General features: G+C 38.7%; 1 protein-coding gene across 6 annotated transcripts in view; it reads left to right on the top strand.

The window, feature by feature from the left end:
* The window catches only part of MCTP1 (multiple C2 and transmembrane domain containing 1), a 1,122,980-nt gene that overhangs the window by 1,015,495 nt on the left and 83,431 nt on the right, over nucleotides 1-24,054 (top strand). For all 6 annotated transcript variants that reach the window (XM_082247658.1, XM_082247657.1, XM_082247659.1 and 3 more), the window contains one exon: nucleotides 203-256. In XM_082247658.1, the coding sequence (XP_082103784.1) occupies nucleotides 203-256 (54 nt within the window). The remainder of the gene's footprint in view (nucleotides 1-202; nucleotides 257-24,054) is intronic.

Here is a 24,054-nt window from a genome sequence, read left to right as displayed (position 1 = left end):
AAATATACAGAGAAAATCACATATTAAAAATACTATGCACCCTGATTTGTTGCTGTAGACCAGTTTCTTCCATTAATGTTTGCTTACTTATTTTGTTGTAAGTTTTAACAAAGTTTAGCTAGTCAACGTGATTTGAAACAGGATATATGACCTGCTGAGGTATACAATATTAGTAATATGCTGTTCTTTTCTGTGCCCGCAGGTAATGGAAGACATGTTAGAGGACGAGGAGGAGGAGGATGACAAAGATGACAAGGTAATTATCCTTCAGTACACATGGGTATCTAAGGTTATCGGGAAGCAAGCCTGATCCAGACAGAGGGAAAAAGACTTGAAATGTGGCAGGAAAGAACATTGGACAGCCTGTTTATCATTCATAAAATGGTGCTGTATGTTGCAAAAAAGGGATCGGAAAGCTATAAAAACCATTTGTGCCCACAGCTGGGTCATTTTTTTCTGCTGAGAACAAATATGATTCGGCTTGTCTCAGTCTGATAGTTCTTCTCATGATAAGCTACTGACAACTGTTTTGAAGGACAAAAATATGACCTACTGTAAAAACACAAATTAGTTCTTTGCGAGGAAAAATGTATTTCATAGTGGCCAGTCATATAAGGAGATTTCTTACAAATATAACTCGAAATTACATCACCCAGAAAATTGTATTTACAGTTACATTCAATATAATGTTTGACTTAATGATATAATAAAACATTTTTTTTTATTTATTCGACTTATATAAATAAAAATAACCACTTTATAATTAGCACGTATGCACAACAATTACCTCCCACTGACAGCTAAGCTAGAAGAATGATTACTAAAGAAGAAATGTTTACTGTTCTCTAGAAATATCCAATCGAATTTGAAGAATTTAAAAAAAAAATCACATAAAGCCTAACTGGCTGATCAGGTTTGGACCAGAGTAAAAATGATCCTTTTATGGAAGGCATATTTTTTTGCCTCCCTCTGGATCAGGTTAAAGTTTTTTGCTTGACCTTGATGGACAAAAATGTTTTTTTTTTTTACAAGGCTAACTAGAAATAGAAGATTCTCTCTTGATAAGGCTCCATTCGTGGTGCAACTGTATCATAAACTGGTCTTTCGATGTTCTGTGCCAGTTTTTTCTCCATCTTTGTGGTCCAAGAAGAGAAAACTTTCATCATAAACTAGTATGTGTGGGGGATAGGTATTGTCACAATTGCAACTGGATGACTGGGCAAGCCACAGCAGTAGGGTAAAGTACCTGCTTATATCAACGGCCTGCTTCACCCTATACCTGCTTGTAATAAATTACTACTACTTGACCTAATTACTTGGTTTAAGAGATTCAGCTTTTGAATTATATTTTATATTGTGTTATTTTTATTAATGCCTTATCAAGCATCATAAATAATAATGTCCTTTTCAGGCAATACTGATCTGCTGCATGCCAATCTGCCAGTTCATATATGATCAGCATATATGATCAGTGTTTAAACACAGACAGATGATGCTAATTGTGTTATCTGACTGTGTTGTAATGGCCGAGGCATTGTTTTCATGCATCATTATCCACTCTGATGTATCTTGTTATTGTGTAGGAGAGGCATAGTCACACTGGAGCTTTCTGATAAAAAACGTAGGAAAGTAAAAGTGTCTTAGTTGCCTATAAAAGCCAATCAGGTGGTTTTCAAACCCCACTGCAAAAATGATTGGGGTCATTGGTATTGGATCTGGTCCCTTTGCTTTCCCCGCAAGTTGCTGTTATTAACTGATATGACCCATAACTAGGGACAGACACAAGTTAAAGGGAAGGTATAGTGGTTTTGCTCATATCTGTGATTTGTTTATTGTCAAAACATATTTTGTAAAAGTTAAATAGTTAATATTGCATTAGAATAGTATGTATTATTTTCTAATCATAGTTTCATCCAGTTCAGTGGTTCTTAACCATAGTGAGACCAGGGCCTAGTAAATTCTTACTATACCGTCCATGCCAGTACATAGCCTCAATAGATTGATAGATCACACACAATCCCCATTCTAAGCCTTCCCTGTCTTATCCAAGACAAAAAAAGGATTAGCTATATATATATATATATATATATATATATATATATATATATACACACTTTAAATCTATAACTTTTTTTTTTATCAAAGGAACTTATCCATTAAAAAATTAAACATTGTTGCAATTGCATCCCATAGCAACCATAATTCTTGTTCCCAAAATAAACAGTGAAATCTCATTGGTTTCTCTTAGTAACAACTCTAGTTCTTTGCCTATTTTCAGTTTTCATGTTTAATGAATGTCTGGAGTAGGCATTTTTGCACAGTGTCAGTATTTGTACTCCTGTGAACGCAAACCAATCAGAATGGATACAAACTTGAAACAAGCAATTCCAAATTGGGAATCAATCTCAATAAAACTGGGAATCAATCAAGAGTGATTACTGTGGCAACCATGAGCCTGCCAGCCTAAAGAGAAAAGTTTTCAGGATGAGGGCAGTGTGTGATACTAGCAATAGATATTAAGATTTCAAAAGGAGAATGTAAAAAATGAATGTATACCCCAAGCTAAACACCCCTCAGAGCTGAACACACACCATATCGCAGCAGTATTTTGCATGTTTTCCTGATAACCCACCTGTAAGCTACAGCTTAGTTGAACCTGGAGGAAACAGGAGGATTTTGTGTATTTGAGGGTGCAGCAAGTTTTAAAAACTCAGTTACACAGAGTTAACGGTAACTCTGTTTCCAGGAGTCTTCCAGGACAGCCCATGAGAGAAGCACCTCGTCCAACAGGAACAGGAAACACATCACAAATACACTTTAAAAGGCAGTCCCTCTGCTGAACTGGTCAGTTTTAAAACAAGAACCAAAGAACAAAACCTTAAAGCATATACAAACATAAAAACAATCATCAACATAAGGGCGGGAGCCTGGCTGTCCTGGAAGACCCCTGAAAACAGAGTTACCAGTAAGTCTAACTCCGGTTTTCCCCAATCATCTTCCAGGACAGCCCATAAGAGGATTATCAAGAACTTACTATATTAGGGGGGTCATTAAAAATCCAAAGACCTCTACCACCCTTGCAATTACCATAATTATCAGATATGGTGGACCCAGTTATCGTAAATTCTCAATAAAGACTAGCCCCAACAGACACTACATGAAATGACTAGGTTTGAACTATGGTGGAGATATAAAAACCACCATCCTATTTAGAATATAAACATAAGGATCTGCTACAAAGGCATACATCTAGTGACTTTCCCCCATCTACATCCTTGTATATGAATGTAACACTGTGCCTAGAGACATACATTATCCCTTCAGGGACCCATGCTAATCTTCACTGTGTAAGAACAACATGATATATACACAACAGCTTTGTTTTATGGCGACAGCGCTGATACCCCAAGCAATGCTGATACTCCAAGCTACTGTGCCCTCACTGCCACCTGAAAAGACTAAGCAGTAGAGGGTTCGCCTAAAATGCCAGCATGACTACCGTGTCTCCGGAATATTCTGGGATGCCAAAAATTAATTAGAACAAGCCTCCAAATGCACCCCTCTTTCTGCTAATTGGAGCACGTACACACCTAATTGGATATGCACATATTTATTTTTGCCTGCAACCACTACCAACTCACTAATTGCAATCATTGCTGAAGATGAGGAGGAGCTGCTGCTGACTGTGCTTGACAGAGACTTATGTGAAGCGGCAGAAGGTACGCAAACAAGTTGCTGTCTTTATGTTCTGCCTTTGCCAGCCAGGGCTTTTAGCACCACTTGCAAACTTGGAAAACATAGAGGACTCAGTTGGCATGTTTGGATCTGAACCGATGACCCCAGGGCTGCCAGGCAGAAGTGCAACCCACCAAGCCACTGTGATGCCCATGCAAAATATGGTTATACCCCTGTACCAACATTTCTTGTAGCACAAGGACACACACTACATAAATGCAGCAATATAATCTAGCATACCATCTACACATAAAGCCATGGAAGAGGTATGACATTTTGATACAGGATAGACACCACCCCAAAATGCTTAAGTACAACACATGACCTGCAAATGGACTTAGGGTTGCAAATGTTCCACACTAAGTGAAGCAAAGCAAGACAAGACACTCCAAAAAAATGCCTTAACACATTAGGGAAACCAAGTTTCTACCCATGTGCAAGGAAGCCATGAAGAGGGAACCACTGTGGTATCAGATAGATACCCCCAGCGCTCATAAGTAAAGCACCTGGTAAAAGATGTAGTGTTAATGGTTCTAGCATTACACTAATGCTGCAGAGCAAGCCCATGACATTCTCTATATGATCAAAACAGATGACACATTCACTACAAGGAAGTCATGTAGAGGTCTAAAACAGTGGTCTAGGATGGATAACACCAAAAGAGCCCAGGAACCACACATGGCCTGTCGGCCCTAGTGTTAAAGCACTAATTGGCTGCAGAAAATCCTACTAGCTGTAGACTCACCACTGCAACTTTGCTCTTGCCAGAGACTTGTCACGCAAATTTGCTACAAATTAGTAAAGTGTCAACTAGAACTTGTGCTTCAAGTGCTCTGCAAGTGCGCAATTTGCCAGTAAAAATTTGCAGCAAGTTAACAGACTTACAATTCAACACATATTTGTGGCAGGTTATCCTTGCTATCCAGGATGTACTTCTGCCTGGTTATGGTTTCTTCTCTGCTCTGTCAGATAGAGTTTAAAGTGCTTGATAACCACTAGTCTGCTTTACATTTCAGCTTTGCTGAAAGAAACGTATTGCTTACAAGATTCAGCTGCTCAATCTGAGTGAGTTCAAAGGGATGGCTCATTCCTTATTAGATGGCACAGTCTGATATTTTAATCTTCCAATTCTTTGTCATCTATTAAAAGTTTCTGAAACAGTAATTGTATTAATACATTGTACGTATTAGTATTATACATACATTGTACGTATTATACAACAATTCCTATACATTTAAGCTTAAACAAAAACAACTAAAATAAAACTGACCGTAAACTATTATCTATCCCCTTAAAAAAGCTATGGCTTGTCAAAAAAAAAAAAGAAAAAACCCTTCATGCATTAAGGCTGTAAAATTATCTATTTATTATTTATTATCTATACCCCCAATTAGTTGTCATCATTTATGTAGAGTATTTTGAATACTCTGAATCAGCTGTATTTGTTTTAACAAATCTCCTACGTATGTATGTAACGAGATGTTTTTACAATTGATTTTATCCATAAATTGTTAATTAATTTTTAATTTATTTTGTTGTAAAGGTGATGTGCCTTGTCAAAGTCTCATGGGCCATTGAGTCCTAATATGAGTCCTAATATATTCATGATCATTATGAGCTCTAAATTTTTGGCCAGTATCAAAAATACTATTGTAAAATGAATGCACTTGTCAATATAGTTATGTTAGAAGATTAATGTATTCTTTCAAACCACCTGGGAAGGGTGACATAACCAACTGTATTGATTTGCTGATATGCTTGTATTAATCTATTTAGGCTGAGCCTATGTTGGGCTGGGTGACCCAATCTTTGTATGGATGGCCTCCTTTAACTTGACACTGGCCATAACTTCAATCAAGTGCAGGGCAGTTTAAGCAAAATTTTCCAATACTCTGTTAATGGTTAGATTTTTGCAGCAAACACAGGTTCCTTACCTTAGCATGAAAAATACCCTGACCCCTTACAAATCTAAAATGTATGTGGCTCTTAAGGAGTTAAAGTTTGGCTCATGTGCTGTAGTGGCCATTGTTAAAAAAAAAAAAAGAAAGCAGAGGGAGTAAAAGAAAGAAATACAAGCCTGTTTCCACAATTCATTGTGTCAGGATATGATAGCACTTGCATTAGTCGTCCTTGTGGGAATATGAAAACCAGAGGGAGGAAATTAGAGTGACCTTGTACCACAAAAGCAATGGGTTGTGCTAGCAGGTCTGCTTTGCTGCACACAAGAGCGCAGTGATAAAGGTCTGGAAGTGTCTGCCTTTTTACAATACCCCAAATCTCTGCTGCTGCTGGAGGAACCTTCAAAAGATGAGACGTTACAATTAAACTTCTGAAAAAGACTATTTCATACATTTATAAAAGTACTGAAAGCAATTCGTTTCCAGTATGTCTCATTTAGGAAAGCTTAAATTCTTTAAAAATGTCTTTTAGCTATTTTAAAATATTTTTTGTTTATCAGTCCACGCACATACAAACATTTTAAGTGTGGTTTTCTTATTTTCCTTATTGCCAGTTCCCCATGTTGAGGATTTTGACAGACACAAAATGAATTTATGTCATAGGAAAGATTGATTAATCTTTATATTTAAAGCCGCTGTCATATATATTACAATTCAACAGTCACCAAATACAAGAAATTAGGAATGCAGCAGAAGTGTGAAGTATTTACAATCTGCTAACCCCACAATAACAGTTAACAATATTACTTAGTAAATCAGTTATTGTTTATGGGATTTCCCTGAGTGTAAGAGTCATTCCTCTGTGAAAAATCTTAGAAAATTGGACATGTGTAGTCAGTTCTCCTCTGAAGCTAAAGGTCTGGGGTCTGAATCAGGAACAAAAAAGCTCTGCTGAAGCTTTCCTTCCTGGGTGCATCACGACAATGCAGTGCAATTGATACAAAATGACTTAATTGACTTCCAGTAATATTAATAGAGATTGGATCCAAATGACAAATTGTTCTGAGTGCTAAAATAATTTTTTTCCTTAGAAGCTGTAGAAAAGTTTTAGTTTTGGCTCTAGTTCCTCTTTAACTGCTTGCTGACCGCCCACAGTATATTTACTGCGGCAGTCAGCCCCTCCTGGGCAAATTGATGCAGTACTACGTCGCTCACCCAGAAGCCTGTGCTTTCGCCCCCGCTAGTTCACGGCCATCCCCGTGCATGTGACCAGCGGCTACATTGGAGCCGCCGGTCACTTGCGATCTCCCGCTGGAGAGGGAGAAAGGCAGGCGGCTAATGTAAACAAAGCCACCTGTCATTCTCCCTGGTATAACTGCAGAGACTGTACGATCCTGCTATGTAGGATCATATGTCTCTGTGGTTACATCACAAGCCATTGTGTTCACTGTAACATTTGCATTTTGCAGGGCAGGTTAGGGACTAGCTATAGAGGGATTACTTTGAGGCAGTTTGCCAGCGTAAACATGTATTGCAATATGTGTGAACTAAAAATCCATGTTTTTTATTGCAAAGTTTGCTAGAAAGGGTTTATAGCAGTGTGCAGAGAGTTCCTCCAGAATTTCTAGTGTTAACATGTGGTCACAGCCCTTTAGCACCTGATGGATAATATACAGTACATGTAGAGGTATTTAGGATTTGAGCACAAGTATATCTTATTTTTGGGCCATGTTGCTCATGCATCTTAAAGCGGTAGTAAAGTCTTTGAGAAAAAAAAAAAGTTTCCACCTGCAATGCAATATCATAATGTTCTAGTATAATCTTCATACTAGCATATTATGAAAGACTTACCCAAAAACGAAGCCCTCCAGCGGCATACTGTCACCACTGCAGAGGCTTCCATCTTAACCCGGTCTTCCTTCTGGGTTCGGAGACTCTGGGCATCTGATTGTCCGAGCTGCGTTGACGTCCCTCACATGCACGCGGGAGTCTTGGCCATGGCACACAGCTCTGAAGGAACAGCACTGTTATACCGTTCCTTCAGAGCGCATGTGCCAGTGATCTCACCGGCTTCTGCACGCTAAAATATCTCCTAAATGGTACACGTTTAGGAGATATTCATTTTACTTACAGGTAAGCTTTATAATAAGCTTACCTGTAGGTAATAATTAAAAAAAAGAGTTTACTACCACTTTAAAGGTGCCACTGGCCAGTGCTACACAAGATTGCTTGTCTGTTTACACTATATAATCACAGTAGTACATTTTAAATTATGGAGTCACTAGAATCCAACATAATTTGTACAGAATGACACATGAGTAAAATGTGTTTGTTATAGTAAATTTCATTTTTGTTTTACTTTTTTTGAATGTATTCTCTTACCTTCTGTCTCACTGCAGTCTTTTTGCATATCACATTTAAAATAGGCAACAATGAAAAAGAAAACTGTTTATTTAAAAAAGAACAGATTAAATAACCCAGCCACTAAAACTCCATTATTTTCCAAACACTGTTGAAAACCAGAGTTCATAACTGCTTAGAAATGGAGGAAAAAGCATGCCATAACCTTTGGGAAGCATGGCACAATCAATGACCCAGAAAATTCTCATAAGATGCAATGATGCCAAAATAGTAAAGCATACTTAAGATGAAAAATGGGCTTCTCAATTCATTAATGCAATATGCACCTGAGGCAAGAACAGACCATTCCAAAGGCAAATGATGAAAGAGAATTTATTTAGCACCCTGTTGCCTAATGCTGAAACTTTGAGTCTACCAACTACCAAATCTATATATTTTTTATTTAAAACAAAACTCAGTGTGAATGTTTAATATCTCGTTGTTTGACAGATTACTGAGACAGACTAAATTCATTTTTTTTACCTTGAAATAGTCATGGCTTTTCCAGAGTCTTAAAGGTGTCAGAGATTTGTCCTCATCCTATACTGTCACATGGAGAGCATCTGCAATTTTCAAGTGTATTTATTCTACAGCTGTTCCTGCCACTATAACAGTCCTACTTCTACTTACTTTCATTAGGCTTAAGAAAAGAAATACTGTATATCGCATCTATGAATTTCAGGGAGACCACTTATAGTCATAGAGAGTTATACTATCAAACACTTGATAATCATTTATTGACATGGTAATAATGGTAAATACAGGGCCACATTTCTGTTCTTGGTATTATTGGACTTAAAATGGTTGTAAAACCAGGATGGAGTAAACGAGTATACAAAAGGTCCGAATTAAGAAAAAAAAAAAAAACGGGAAAAAATAAAGAGTTGCCTACTCTCAGTAAATTCATAATTTTTACACCTGTCCATTAATGTCTGTTAACGGACATTCATAGACAGATGCAAAAATTACAGATTTTACAAACTGTTCATAAATTTATCAACAGTTGGCAACCCTGAGGAAGGGGGGGGGGTAAAGGGGGGGAATGTGGTCCTTCTTCAAACTGTGTAAAAGGAAATGGAAGAGGAATTGTGTGAATTATTTTTGCCAGGCCCTTACAATACTTTCTTTACAGGCTAATAGCACATACGTGGCTAATTTAAGTTGATGCATAGTGAAAAAGAAGTTTGCAATGCAAAGAAGAAGCATAATCCAAGAAGCTTAAAGTGAAACTACCAAAAACCAAAAACGCTATTTATTTTTTAGTATTCAAAGCAAAATCAACCATCCATCCATATCTCCATGCTTTATTTTGCTGAGAAAACACATTGAAAAACACCCCCTAGCCTTTCTCGCCATGGGCATCTTGAGTAAGGCAGATGATTCATGTATAATTTACTTCTTGGGATCCAGCTGCCCTAAGCTCAGGCATGCATGCAGGAGGGTGTTCCTAACTGAGAAAATTTCTCCCATCCTCAAGACTCCTGGGATTGATGACATAATTTGCTTAGGCCTGGAAACCAGGAAGTAACTGAAGAAATGTTTAAAAAAAAGTTTGACATGTAAAGATTATATACGTTTTTGTGCTATTACTAATGCTAGCAGCATAAGGGTTAAAAAGAGTTAATGTTGATTTAGAGTGAAGTTCGGCTTTAAGCACTTTTGTCTGAAATCTGCTCAGCATAGGACAGGTCTGCCAGATGTACAACATACCTCACACTGAATTATAACCTCTAAAACACATATTGGTAATCAAGCAATGGAGGTGTGCCAATTATGATGGAACCATGTACCATCAGGTAACAACCTTAAATGCTGGTTCCGCCAACGTTATTTTTATAGAGCATAAAATAATTGTGGACAAGTCCTCCTCAGTTTTGAGGCACTGGAATTTACCCTTACATTTGGAAATAAAAGCATAGTCCGTATTTTTGGGTAAACAGTTGAGCTGGGAATAGATGATGGAAATCAGTTTGAGGGAAAGAGATGTAGGTTATAAAATGTGCTCAAGGACATCATTATGATTTTTTCATAAACCTTTCTTCTTTTTGGGGGGCACGTTGGAGTGCCCAGGACTCAGTACACACCCCATCTGATTCAAAGAATGTCATCCCAAGATTGTGGATGAGCTTCAGGGTAGGGTCAAATGAGAATTAGATTCCAACTCTAGCTGCTTGAGTATTGTTGAAGGAGAAAACTAAATAGCCAAAATTGGTCTGTTTACCTGCACAAATCTCTGGTTGCCGGTGCAGTACCACTTCAGCTCAGGAAGGTTTATCCCCCTTCTTGACCAGGCCATTTTTTTGCGATATGGCACTGTGTAATTTTACCAGACATTTTCTCGGTTGTGCGATGCTGTACCCAAATAAAATGTATGTTCTTTTTTTTCCCACAAATAGAGCTTTATTTTGATGGTATTTAAACACCTCTTTGGTTTTTTTAAAAAAAATAAAACAATTTTGAAAAAAAACAAAACAATATCTTTTGATTTCTGCTCTAAAACACATCCAATATAAAATCTAAAAAATAACAATTCTTCATCAAATTAGTCCAATATGTATTATGCTACATATTTGTGGTAAAAAAAATCCCAATAAGTGTATATTGATAGGTTTGGCAAAAAGTATAGTGTCTATAATCTTTGGGATATATGTATGGAATTTTTATTTATTTTTATTTTTTTACTGGTAATAGCAGCGATCAGCGACTTATAGTGGTACTGCGACAGATCGGACACTAAGTGACACTTTTGACACTTGTTTGGGAACCAGTGACACCAGTACAGTAATCAAGTAAAAGTATGCACTGTCACTGTACTAATGACACTGGCTGGGAAGGGTTAACATCAGGAGCGATCAAGGGGTTAACCGTGTGCCTACAATGTGCTTGGTTACTGTGTGGGAGGTGCTTGTACTAAGGGAAGGTAGAGATCCGTTTTCCTGCTTTGTAGAAACACAGGATCAATACCTTCCCTACTGCCTTGTTTACATAGACTGACCACCATTCTGCTTATGTCCCAAATGATCAGTGGGTCCTAGCAGACATCAAGTCTGTCAAACCCGCTGATTGGCTACCGCTGTGTCCAATCACAGTGGGAACAGTTTGCTGGTGGTGTGGGTGCATGCCCTAGACCAGAAAGTGCAGGATCACGTACTAGGTACGTGATCCTGTGCAGGAGAGCTGCCTTGCCGCCATATTTTTACAGTATATGGTCCACATTGAGTTTAGGGCCTGACAGCTGGTTTCACAAACCAGTGGGTATCCTGGGAGATGTCATTGGCCAAATGCATACATATTTGGTTCATGACAGCAGCCAGCATCATCAACCAGTTTGTTGACATTAAGCTGCCAATGCCTGGGTGTCATCTGAGCATTGTTACTCATTCCTGTGGGGGAGCAGCAGATATCTGGGAGGGCCCCTTACCCCACATCCACTGGGCCAGAAATATGGGATGAATCTCTTGTACACATCAACATTGAGACACTGCAGGGGGGTCCCCTCCCCATGTTGAGGGCATGTGCACTAGTATGGTTCGGGGGAGGAAGAAGGGCAGGCTAGGCATGGGAAGGTGCTGATAAACATGTCACTGGCTTGTGAATCAACAGTAACAATGCAGATAACCACACACCCTGCAACATTTTTTCATCCCACTGTAGTCCAAGCAGGACTAGAAACTTTGCTCTGAATTCAGGAGAAGTGCATCTTCTTTACCACACCATCACAGGAGGTTGAATTAGGCGGACTTCACTGGCAAGTTCAACAAGTATTTGTGACTAGTTTTGAGGGAGACTAAGAAAATGGTGGCATTGATTAACTAAAGGCTCCACTTTGTAAACAATATCTAAACATGTGCCAGGAAAATAAAAAAGCAGCATTTTCTTTGCACATGTTGGATGATGTAGGTCAATAGAGCTTTACCTCATTCACTAAGCTCTGGAGATAATTCTCTTGCAGAGTGCAACTGCAAAATTAATGATCTATTTGCCTTTAGTAAATCATCCTATGTATGTGAAGATGTACTTATAAATAAAATGATTACCGTATTTATTGGCGTATAACACGCGCCGGCGTATAACACGCACCTAAATTTTAGGGCAGAAATTTCAGGAAAAAAGCTGAAATTTAAAATAAACAGCTTTAAACTCAGAACATTTTTTTTAAATTAAATGTAGTCTTACCAGTGCCCACAAATGCAGCCTCATCAGCGCAGTGTCCTGAAATGCAGCCTCGCCACTGCAGTGCCCATACATGCAGCCTCGTCACTGCAGTGCCCATACATGCAGCCTCACCAGCGCCCGTAATTGCAGCCTCGCCATCACCAGTGCCCATACATGCAGCCTTTGCCAGTGCCCATAATTGCAGCCTCGCCAGTGCCCATAATTGCAGCCTCGCCAGTGCCCATAATTGCAGCCTCGCCATCGCCAGTGCCCATACATGCAGCCTTCGCCAGTGCCCATACATGCAGCCTTTCCCAGTGCCCATACATGCAGCCTTTGCCAGTGCCCATACATGCAGCCATCGCCAGTGCCCATACATGCAGCCTTCGCCAGTGCCCATACATGCAGCCTTTGCCAGTGCCCATACATGCAGCCTTTGCCAGTGCCCATACATGCAGCCTTTGCCAGTGCCCATACATGCAGCCTTCGCCAGTGCCAATACATGCAGCCTTTGCCAGTGCCCATACATGCAGCCTTTGCCAGTGCCCATACATGCAGCCTTTGCCAGTGCCCATACATGCAGCCTTCGCCAGTGCCCATACATGCAGCCTTCGCCAGTGCCCATAATTTCAGCCTCGCCAGCGCCCATAATTGCAGCCTCGCCAGCGCCACTATACACATCATTTTTAAAAAAATCCAGAGGGCAGCGCCGAGAGGTAGAAGGGGGCGGGCGGTGCCGAGGAGAAGGAAGGATGCGCTCTCTTCGGAAGTCCCAGCGCCTATGATTGACGTTGACATAGGAGGCGGGATTTCCGATGACAGCGCGTCCTTCCTTCTCTTCGGCGCCGCCCGCCCCCTTCTACCTCTCGGCGCCGCCCGCCCCTTCTACCTCTCGGCGCTGCTTTCTGGACATTTTTTTTTAATATCGGCGTATAACACACACAGCTACTTTTTCCTCCATTTTTAGGAGGAAAAAGTGCGTGTTATATGCCGATAAATACAGTATAAAGTTTCTGTTTTCTTTGTTAAAAGGATAAACATGTAATACTTACCTGCTCTGTGCAATCCTCCTGTTCTAGGGTCCCCAGCCACTGCACCTGGCTCTTCCTGCTCAGCCCCCAATAGAAAGCCACTTTCCAATGGGACACTCATGCGGGTTTGCTCCTGAACCATCCTGTCTGTGTTTATTGACACAGACAGGGCGGCTCGGACCCACTCCCTCCCTTGTCACAGGGTTTGATTGACAGCAGCGAGAGCCCATGGCTCCAGCTACTCTCATCCTGCCTAGTGAGGAGACAGAGAGCTGGGGGAGCTGATGTTCTCATGCACATTGCTGGATCAAGATTGGGCTTAGTATAAGGGAGAGCTGGGGGGGATTCCGCAGCACAAAAGGTTTTTTACCCTTAATGCATTAAATACATTAAAGCAAAAAAACCTTAAGGCTTTAGAACCACTTTAATTTTTTTTGTTTTACTAATGAAAGGCCATAGTTTTACTTTTATACTTTCCACAGGTTCACTTTAAGCACATTTTCATATGGACTCACAAGTGTCCATGTTTTGCCCTTGAATATACCTTACAAATTGGTGTCTTTTAAAGTATTAAATATACAATCCTGAATTGTTTTATATTGAATGTAAGATATTGTTTAGGAGATGAGAAGTGTATCTTAATTTATACCTTCGACCTTTGCTTCCACTGGAGATGTATAGTGACATAACGCAGCAAGAACTTACTCTCTGACAGTAAGCATTAGAAATGTCAGAAAACTAAGTGTGATTTGTTATCCCCTTAACAATCTCCTCTATGCACTTACACTTCAATAAGGATGTAGAACTAATGCTCCTATATGAATATATTGGTTCACAGTTGGAAATCAGGAGATTGGATGAGAACTTCCAAAAGTATGTTCTAGTTTCTGCCCATTCTCCTAGATTTATCAAATTATGTTATGGGGAAATCTGCTATAGTTCTGCAGATAATTTTAGGAGTAATATGTATCCATATGTGGCAATAAATATACCATTTATTGGTCAGTGTGATATGTTCACTACACTTTAAATTTCACGATTTCATCATAATCTCTAAGGCTAGTGTTAGCAGTTATTGTTTAATCGCTGTTTTCCTTTTTTTTTTGTTACTGTTTTTTTTTTTATTATTATTTATGGGAACGTTTTCTTTCATTAAAACTGATTTGCTTTTTGCATTATAAAAAAGATTGGTTTTCAAAAAAAATGTATTAATTTTATGAAATGTTGCTCAAATACTTTTACAAGAAGACATTTACTTGTCTTTTTTGTCACCTTTGTGTTGGGACCTCCCGCAGCTGGATGTACATGCAGTTTAAAGGCCCGGCTTTTAGGAGTTCCTCTTGAGGAGACATTTACTTGTTTTTTGTCACCTTGGTTTTGGGACCTCCCGCAGCTTGATGTACATGCGGTTTAAAGGCCCGGCTTTTAGGAGTTCCTCTTGAGGAGACATTTGCTTGTCTTTTTTGTCACCTTTGTGTTGGGACCTCCTGCAGCTTGATGTACATGCGGTTTAAAGGCCCGGCTTTTAGGAGTTCCTCTTGAGGAGACATTTGCTTGTCTTTTTTGTCACCTTTGTGTTGGGACCTCCTGCAGCTTGATGTACATGCGGTTTAAAAGCCCGGCTTTTAGGAGTTCTTCTTGAGGAGACATTTACTTGTCTTTTTTGTCACCTTTGTGTTGGGACCTCCCGCAGCTGGATGTACATGTGGTTTAAAGGCCTGGCTTTTAGGAGTTCCTGTTAAGGAGACATTTACTTGTCTTTTTTGTCACCTTTGTGTTGGGACCTCCCGCAGCTGGATGTACATGCGGTTTAAAGGCCTGGCTTTTAGGAGTTCCTGTTGAGGAGACATTTATTTGTCTTTTTTGAGACCTATAGATTGTTTATAGTTTCCTTTAAATAGTATCACCCAATCGGCATAAGGGGTATCTTACTCCTTTTTGTACTGTTCTACAAACCATCTGGTTCTAATACTCGTGTTAGCAGTGTGACATCATAGTGCAGAGCTTCTAAAGTCTGTTGTAATATTTCCAAAACTGTACTGTTCTTTAAAAGTTTTATTGCTTTTAAAAACCACACACCCAACTTCATTTATTTTTATATTTATTTATTTCAATACTCTCATGCATATGGGTTTTTAGCTGAATGCTGATATCTGTGTTATGTTTATGTGTTTACTGAGTACATCCACATTCAACATGCTACAAATATAACCTGAAATGATGTTATCACTGAGAGCAAGCTGGTAAATGCAGTGTCAGTACAGACTGACACTTTGCAATCAAATGCTCATTTCACAGCAAGTGTTTCTTCTTATACAGTCAGCAGCTGCAAAGTGACTGAGCAATCATTTTACTTTGCTTTCACCCTGTCCTATCCCATTCAATTAAAAAAAAAGGGTAATTACTTTATGAAAGCAAGTATTCATTGCTTGTTTTTTTTTAAATATGTATTAATTAATAATATTTGAAATTAATGCAGGTTGTCTGCAGATTCTGTTAATTTTAGGAAACAAATGGCAACAATGTTTCCTGGTGACCTTTTCCCACACCTAGGGTTATTCACAACCTTATTGGCCTCACTTATAATGCATTTCTCATTCGTATGATCGTATTTTCATCACCCCTCAAAATCATCTGAGTTTTTGACTGGTGGTACATCAATTTTTTTGTGACCAAACCATGATTAATCACTGGATTTTTATGGTTGCTTTTGTAAAACCAAGCTCCATTCCAAGGAAGATGAACTTGAATGTTGCTGGTTGTGGTTCTTCAAAGTACAAAACAGTTTTTTACAAAATAAAAACTGATCTGGTTAAATTTTTTAGCTATTCCAGACTATCATAACAAAATCACGATGATTCCAGATTGTGTTTTTTACAGATGACTTTTAGAGGCTCCCATCCCTTGTTTTGTCATGGACATGGAAATATCCTGATTGAAAGCATGCAGACTGCATATTCTTGAACTTTAGAGCTTAAAAGTGTATACAAATTGGATATACCTCACATTATTTTATAAGATATATGACTTTTGAAAATATGGACTGTCCTGTCCAATTTATATTCTTAGTGTACAAGTACAGGTTTTTCTTTAGTACAGTTTGTATTAGATTCTCTGGTGTATGTTCAGCATGTAAATGCTATGTTTTCTAGAACATTTGTAGAACAGCCAAGTAAGTATGTAGTAAGAACACAAACAAAGATTAGCTTTGGATAGAGTGTTACAATTTCTGTCATGTTTTTGTTTGTCTGTAACCTCAACCATTGGTGAGATTTCCCTTCCCTTTTAATCCCTTCTATGCAAGTACAAGAAATTATAGTGCAGGTTTTACAGGGAAAGCACAAACAGCAACAAAAACATTGTCAGAAGGTCTAACATTTCACAACTTCAGTAAAATGTGCTTTTGTTTTCCATCTTGCCAGGAAATAGTGAAACGTCTCCCCAGTAGGGACATAGATGGCAATTATAACCTAACAGAGGCTTTGACCCTTCCTCACTTTATCCAATACAAAATAAGTTTTAGCTTGAGTTGGGTCTACATGGTTCCTTTATAATTTCCAATAAATTATATTTATAAATGATATGTCATTTTTCATTAATGATAACTGGTCACCACAAAAACAGGGTGAATAGAAATAATTTGTCCAATTTGTGTTTTAATTAGCATTCCCCTCACTGGTCAAAGAAGTAATCCTAAGCATCCCATAGAACTGAAGATATATTTCAGCAAATAAATATACAGTCAGACGGGAGGACTAGAATCATTACGTTGCAGCTCTCACATTGGATCATCCTGGACAATCTCGCCAATCATCTCCAAAAAACAAGCACAAAGAGTATGTACATAAATAGTATAGTAATTTTAATCTAGCGTGAAATAAAATAGAATGCCCTCACAGGAAAGTGACATGGTGGTTTGTCTGGGTTTAGCTCATGCCATGTAATGGGTCCTGGGAATAGTTGTAATAGACCCAATTAACTGGATATATGCAAATTGGCATTCTGAAGCTACCAAGGAGTATGATTTATCCTTCCACTTCTAAGTCACTGGAATTGTAAGGCAAGGCAACATGTTTTGGGGCAGTTCAGCTTTCTCGAGCCCTCTTGAGAAAGGAAATTGCTCTGAAATGTGTTGCCTTGATACCTACTCTCCCAGTGACCTGGAAGTTCAAGGATCATAGTACTCTTCTTAACTGCAACATACTGCACATCTACTGTTACAGCCATTCCTGGGATTTATAACATGACACAGCCTAGCCCCAGGTGCTGGCCATGATGAAAGGGGTCATCTGGATTGTGCCTAGGTAACAGCTAAGCTACCATTTATGTCACTTTCCTGTGAGTGCATTTTATTTAACTTTTTGTTGAAATTACTACACTGTCTGTGCACTTTCTGTCTGTGCTTGTTTTCCTCTCTGGCCTTTTCAGTTGGCACAGGCACAAAAATATGGATGGGTTTTGCATTGCATCTCAAGTCTCCCATGAAGGAGAAACAAGTTAATTTGATCTTACAATGTAGAAGAGAACATTTTAACTTTGGAATAGCTGATCACTGTGAAAGTATCCGATCCCTGTTTTCCTTGAGTCTTACACTGTAAGAAATAACAGATGTTCTTCCATACAACATGATTGATGTGTTTTCCTAGTAATTTGTGATATTTGAAGGAAAAACAGCAAATATTTTAACACATTTAAGCATCTGCAGCAATTTTTGCATCTATTTTTAACATTCTTCTCTGAGAATATTTGATTTTTTTTCAGAAGCAATGATTTATGTAATTGTGGTATTATTAGCCTTGGAGTGATTTGTAGAACATGAAAGGCATTTCAGTCAGACTAGACCTTCATTGGTGACATGAGTACATCGTTTCTTAATGGTGGAGTGCAGAAGTTCTGTACAGCAGAAATAACAAATTATTAAATACACACTACCCAACATATAATGAACATATCATTGAAATGACTATAAAGACTTCTGCTTTCATACTTAAAATATGGGGCTAATTAGAATACTAACCTTTTCATAACCTATAAGAGTATATGTTTGATTAATTGATTTGGTCATATAAAGACCTTTAATGTGTGTCCAGTTAGATTTGCATCTCTTCTCTGTTATTTTTTTAATTGAAGAATGATTTCTACACACTCAAAGAAGGATTCCACTTTCTTTAAAAAGTGAAAATCAAATATAAAATCTACATGTAGAGAAAATTCTTTAAGGCCTCATTTAGGTAACCATTGGGACCTATTTATGCAGCTTTATTCAGAAACAATTTACAAGATAAACAGGATGCAATGGCAAGACTCACTAACAAATTGCTTGCTAGCTATGTCAGCATAGGCTGTCAGTTAACTCTCTGAAAACATGCTTCATTACAGGGATTTACAGGCTGCTTTGCATGGTTAGGGTTTATTTAGTGCTTGAACATATTAGCATTATGGAGTTGAGCATGTGCACTGCGTGAATTGAACAATACTCATTGTGTTCATTGTGAAAAATTAAACCTTTACCTATCATGGACTAGTGGAATGGCAAGATAGGCCTGTATCTGGTCACACACCATTGTATTTTGTTTAATATTGCAATAAGCCTAGCACACTTACTAAACCAGCAATGCGCATGAGAAAATAATTTTCCACATATGGATTTTGCCATAGTCTGCCTAACTCACTATTTTGCTAAAATCCACTGTAGCACCCTCCTAGTTAGATTGCTAGGGTGTTAGACAAATGTAGTTATTTTTGGCCCCTCTGTAATCATTGGAGCAGTTGTTGATTGCTGTGGGCTGTTCTGTGTTTTACAAGCTACAGGTTTAATCTCCCCCCATCCTGTATTCTTCAGGATACTAGAATCATAGAGAGCTGGAAAGTCAAAAAAGCAGTCTAAATATATTTATGAGTCTTCAGTCAGTCTCTAGAAGAGGTGTCCCCAGTAGGTGGCTGAAGAGCAAATAAATGGTCTGAGGACAGGGAGCAGCAGGGGAGAGAGAAAGTCCTGGGTCTAATGCAACAGGTGGTGTCCCCATCTTGAGAGGCGCTGCCCCTCAAGGCAGATTGCTAGAGTTTGCTGCATGTTCATCAAGGCCCCAGCTGTGGCATAGCTGGGGGGCCTACTTCTAAATACCTTTTCTGAAGTTAATCAATTTCACCTAAGGACCGGGTCTAGAGAGCTCACTGAATAGTGCCTGGTGGAAGTTGGAAAGGGTCTGGCTGTCCTCTGGCATTGTGGGCATTAACCTCTCCCTCACTGAAGAGCATATGGTGGATACTGGAAAGAGGCATCCGGTGATCCTGTGATATTGTGAGTACTGACCTTAGCTCAGGGTCCTAGTGACTGTGTGCTGTTTTTCTATTGGGCAGAAGTGCCAGTAGTAGCTCTAACTGTGATAGCATTTGCAAGGACTCAGTTCTAGCCTTCTTTATTTGCTCCTGCATATCATGCTAATATTCATTAGTTCTGGAGTGTTCCATTTTACCCTACACTCTCTCCAAGTTCTTTAGCAAAAAAATATATAAAAAGACATCCTCTAGACGGATTAATGAGCCAGAATGAATGAACATTTGCTGTGTGACTGGCTGCCTCTGCACTAATTTTGGGAATGAACCAGTTAAAAAATCAGCGGCTCCTATAAAGGAAATGCTATACAACTAAAATGGTGGCAGCTTACATTTTCACTAACTGACTACCCAGACTCCTGTGGAAGAACAAGTACGCTGAAAATAATCTTCTGTGCTCTACAAGCTGTATTCTACCAGCATTCAATAAAATTCAATTCCATGAGACTCAGCCAACCAAAGGTGTAACAGGTGGGCAGGATGAATAGAGGAGAAATTAAAGCAATAACAAAATGTTGTGCGTGCATAATGTCAGAGACAGGTGTTTTGCAAGTTCAGCACTGCTGGGGTTTAATGGAGAGTATGTGCTGCTAAATCTCCTCTGCATGTGCACCAATCTGTTAACAAGTAGGTGAGACGAACAGGGGGAGCAAGTTTCCTCATATGTATTGAATGCTGAGACTTGTAGCGCAAAGCAGAGTATTTCCTGTGTACTTGTTTTCCCACAGAAGCCTAGATAGCCAGTGACAATCTAAGCATTCACCATTTTGGTTAATTTTAGCAAGAGTTATATTAGGCAGATCATGGCAATATTTGAGTTTCTGCAGAGGAAAATGTGTATCATTTTTACTGATGATTTATTAAGTGCACTCGGCCTAGAACAATATTGCCTTATACAACAAAGGAGCAGTTCTCCATTAAGTCTTAAAAAAAAGGTTGAGAAATAAATCTTTTATCACATATAAAATAAAGTTTATATTATACTGGATCATGCAGTATAACGTTCAGTGGCTCAGTTTGAAGTTAATAGACAGTGGCAATTTTTTTAACATGAATGAACCCCTAAGATAACTTTCAGGTCTCAAGTAACCCTTGCTAATACAGGGCATAAGACATTACCATATTTGAATAGGGGAAAAGGCCAAAAGAACACTGGTTTTAGAGGGAGGGTTTGCCAACATCCCAGTAAATATCAGAAGAAAAATGGTACTCCAAATGGGACTTTAAAAGGCAGACTAGAAGAGTCTATAGTAAAATGTACAAAAAGACTTTATTGTTGAACAATCATAAAACATGACCATATTGTCAAGTGATAACCGTAAAGATAAAAACAGAGCATATGATAACACACAATATTGTAACCAAGGCATCCTCTGGGTTAAAAATGCTGGAGCACCAGATTGGCCAATGTAAGGTATCTAGGCAAATTCTTGGGGTGTTCACAGGGCGACCCAACGCGTTTCGGAGATAAATGTTTTCTCCTTCTTCAGGGAGAGAAAAGGGTGCAGAAACTCTACAATATAATAAAGTCCTCCAGCATTTTTTACCAGAGGGTGCCTTGTTTACAATATTGTGTGTCATCATATGCTTTGATTGTATTTTTGCGGTTATCACTTGACCACATAATCATGTTTTATGATTGTTCAATAATAAAGTATTTTTGTACTTTTCACTACATTTTGTTTTGCTACTCCATTACTCTTCTAGTCTGCCTTTAAAGTCCCATTCGGGGTATCATGTTTTATATAAGACATTAATAGTAATAGTAAGTTAAAATGTAAGAATAATAAAAAGAATAGGTAAGGTGGCATGATTGGTGTATTTAAACACCCAGGGCACTTTATATAACAAAATAATTTTCAGTAATAAAAATTAAATAAAACTGATAATAATTTAATAATTAAAATAAGTCACTGCTGAAAAAAAAAATGGAGGGAGTAGAAATTCCTGCTTTTGTTGAAGGCCAGTTGTGATGTTCTCTCCTTATATTGGTGGTCAGTGAAGTCTCCCCTAATATAGGCCATATGTGAAATGCTCCCTAACATAGATGGTCAGTGGAGAAAGGCTCCTTTAGATTGGTGGTAAGTAGGAGAAGAAACCCTTTACATTAGTGGCTATTTGAAGAAAGGCATCCTTTCAATGATGGAAAAGGACCTTATGCTCCTACAATGGTGGCCAGTGAGAAGAATACCCCTCAAATTAGTGGTCAATAGGAAGAATGTCCCTTACAATGGTGGTCAGTGGACAGAGTGCTCCTCTTACATTGGTGGTCAGTGGGAAGAACATCCTTCTTAAAGATAGCTAAAAAAAGATAATTCATATCAATTGTTACTTACCTGAGAGTCAGAAATTGTTCTTTGTTTAGGAAGCAACTAGAAACATCTTAAGGAACCCTAGAGTTCTACATAACCCTGGTTTAGAAAGGCTGGTATAGGAGGAAATGAAATAGAACACAGAAACAGACAGACTGATAGTGTGGGAGCATGTAAGGAAAGAGAAACTCATTTTGGAGAGGGACAGATGACATATCTTAGTGGATCACAGGCAAGAGAGCCAGTGGTGGACTGGGTGCAATTGCTGTTCATGCTTCCTGTCCCCCTGTGATTGTTCCCATACTTAGCTTTCATACATAATCTAGCCTTACTCCTAGCATGAAGTGATATAGTCTAATTATGAAACTAGTTAACCAAAAAAAATTATGAAACTAGTAGATCCCTCCAAGGAAAATGTGAGGGATTAAGTGTTCAACATATATGAAAAAACACTGTAAATATAAAACAAAGAAAAGGGTGCACCAGCCTAGCGCATTATCCTCAGCGAGTTTATTTAAAATATCAAGATAAAAATCGGCTACTCACAAACATACGTAGAAAACAAGCATATCAGTTCCATAAAGCCGCCTCATTATAGGAGTCCAATATCTCATAGAAGCAGAGGGCTGACGCGTTTCGAGGCTGTGCCTCTTGCTCAGAGCCTGAGGAAGAGGCACAGCCTCGAAACGCGTCAGCCCTCTGCTTCTATGAGATATTGGACTCCTATAATGAGGCGGCTTTATGGAACTGATATGCTTGTTTTCTACGTATGTTTGTGAGTAGCCGATTTTTATCTTGATATTTTAAATAAACTCGCTGAGGATAATGCGCTAGGCTGGTGCGCCCTTTTCTTTGTTTTATATTTACAGTGTCTGGTCGACCGCCCTGGTCGTAAGGGGCAGCAAAGCCTAGCCATATTGGATGCCAAGTGTAAGTACGAGTTCCGGGATTGAGGCAGCCTGAGGACCGGGTTCTGAGCGCAGGAGTGAGGTGCTGAATAGCACTCATTTTCTTTTCTGGCATATATGAAAAAACACCTTGATAGTGAATATCATATAAAAAGGTGAAACACCCATGTACACCTCCACCATATAATATGAAATGCGCTCGGGGCATGATGTTTCATGAAACGCGTTGCACAGAGTCCATGCTTGTGATGTTACCATGCCCGCAAACCCCACAAGGCTGTCAGCTTGAATCCCAGGAAGGATATGCATTTATGCTTGTTTTTAATTGGCTCTATGTAAGTAGTTTGTATCTTTTATCTTTAATGCATTTTTTACAGTTCACACTATGAGAGTTTCTTTGATTCACCTCACATGCATGATTTACCGGTGAACCATTGATAAATCCCTATGTGAGTGTTCCCATTGCACACCAAAGAAAAGCCACAGAGGTCTCCCATTTCACTGCAACGGAAAGAGGGTTGATGACTCCTGTCTTAAGGATTTTCTATCATACTGCATTCATGACTCTTATAATCTAGCGTCCATTTCTACTGGTAAGCGGCCACCTCATATTAAATGGTGGAGGCACACCTGGGTGTTTCACCTTTTTATACAATATTCACTATCAATGTTTTTTTTTTCATATATGTTGTACAGCTAATCCCTCACATTTTCCTTGGAGTGATCTACTAGTTTAATAATTGGACTCTATCACGAATAATTGGACTATAATATTTATAGGGGTTTATTCCTTTGTCATGTTAGCACAGTTATTTTCTGTTTGTATATGCTGTTTACAATCTTATCTGTATTGTTTTTTCCATGGCTTTCTAACTTGGGTTTATCTGCACAATAACTTTTAAATTTAATGGCACCACTTTTGCCTTAGAGACATGTGTGGCATTGTAATGTACATGCAAAGAATAAAAAAAACCTTAACCTGTTACCATTTCAAGGAAAACAATTATATCTTTCCCTGAATACAAGAATGAGTTTGAGAACTGTATGGATCCAAAGTGAAAGGTATTCTTCCAATATCTTTCCTTTTACTAGCTAGGCTAGGATTAGCATACAAGGATGCATGGATTTATGAAGAACTGTTCTTGCCAGCCAACCTCTCAACATTCTTTGAGGAGGTGAGCTGTAATTTTGATCATTCGTAATTTGGAAGTCCTGTGTATGTAGTATATCTAGATTTTTCTAAGCCATTTGATACAGTACCCCATACTTTAAAAATCAA

This window comes from Pelophylax lessonae (genome assembly GCF_965119305.1).
Source record: "Pelophylax lessonae genome assembly, chromosome: 1".
Taxonomy (NCBI): Eukaryota; Metazoa; Chordata; class Amphibia; order Anura; family Ranidae; genus Pelophylax; species Pelophylax lessonae.
This window is presented reverse-complemented; position numbering and strand designations above follow the sequence as displayed.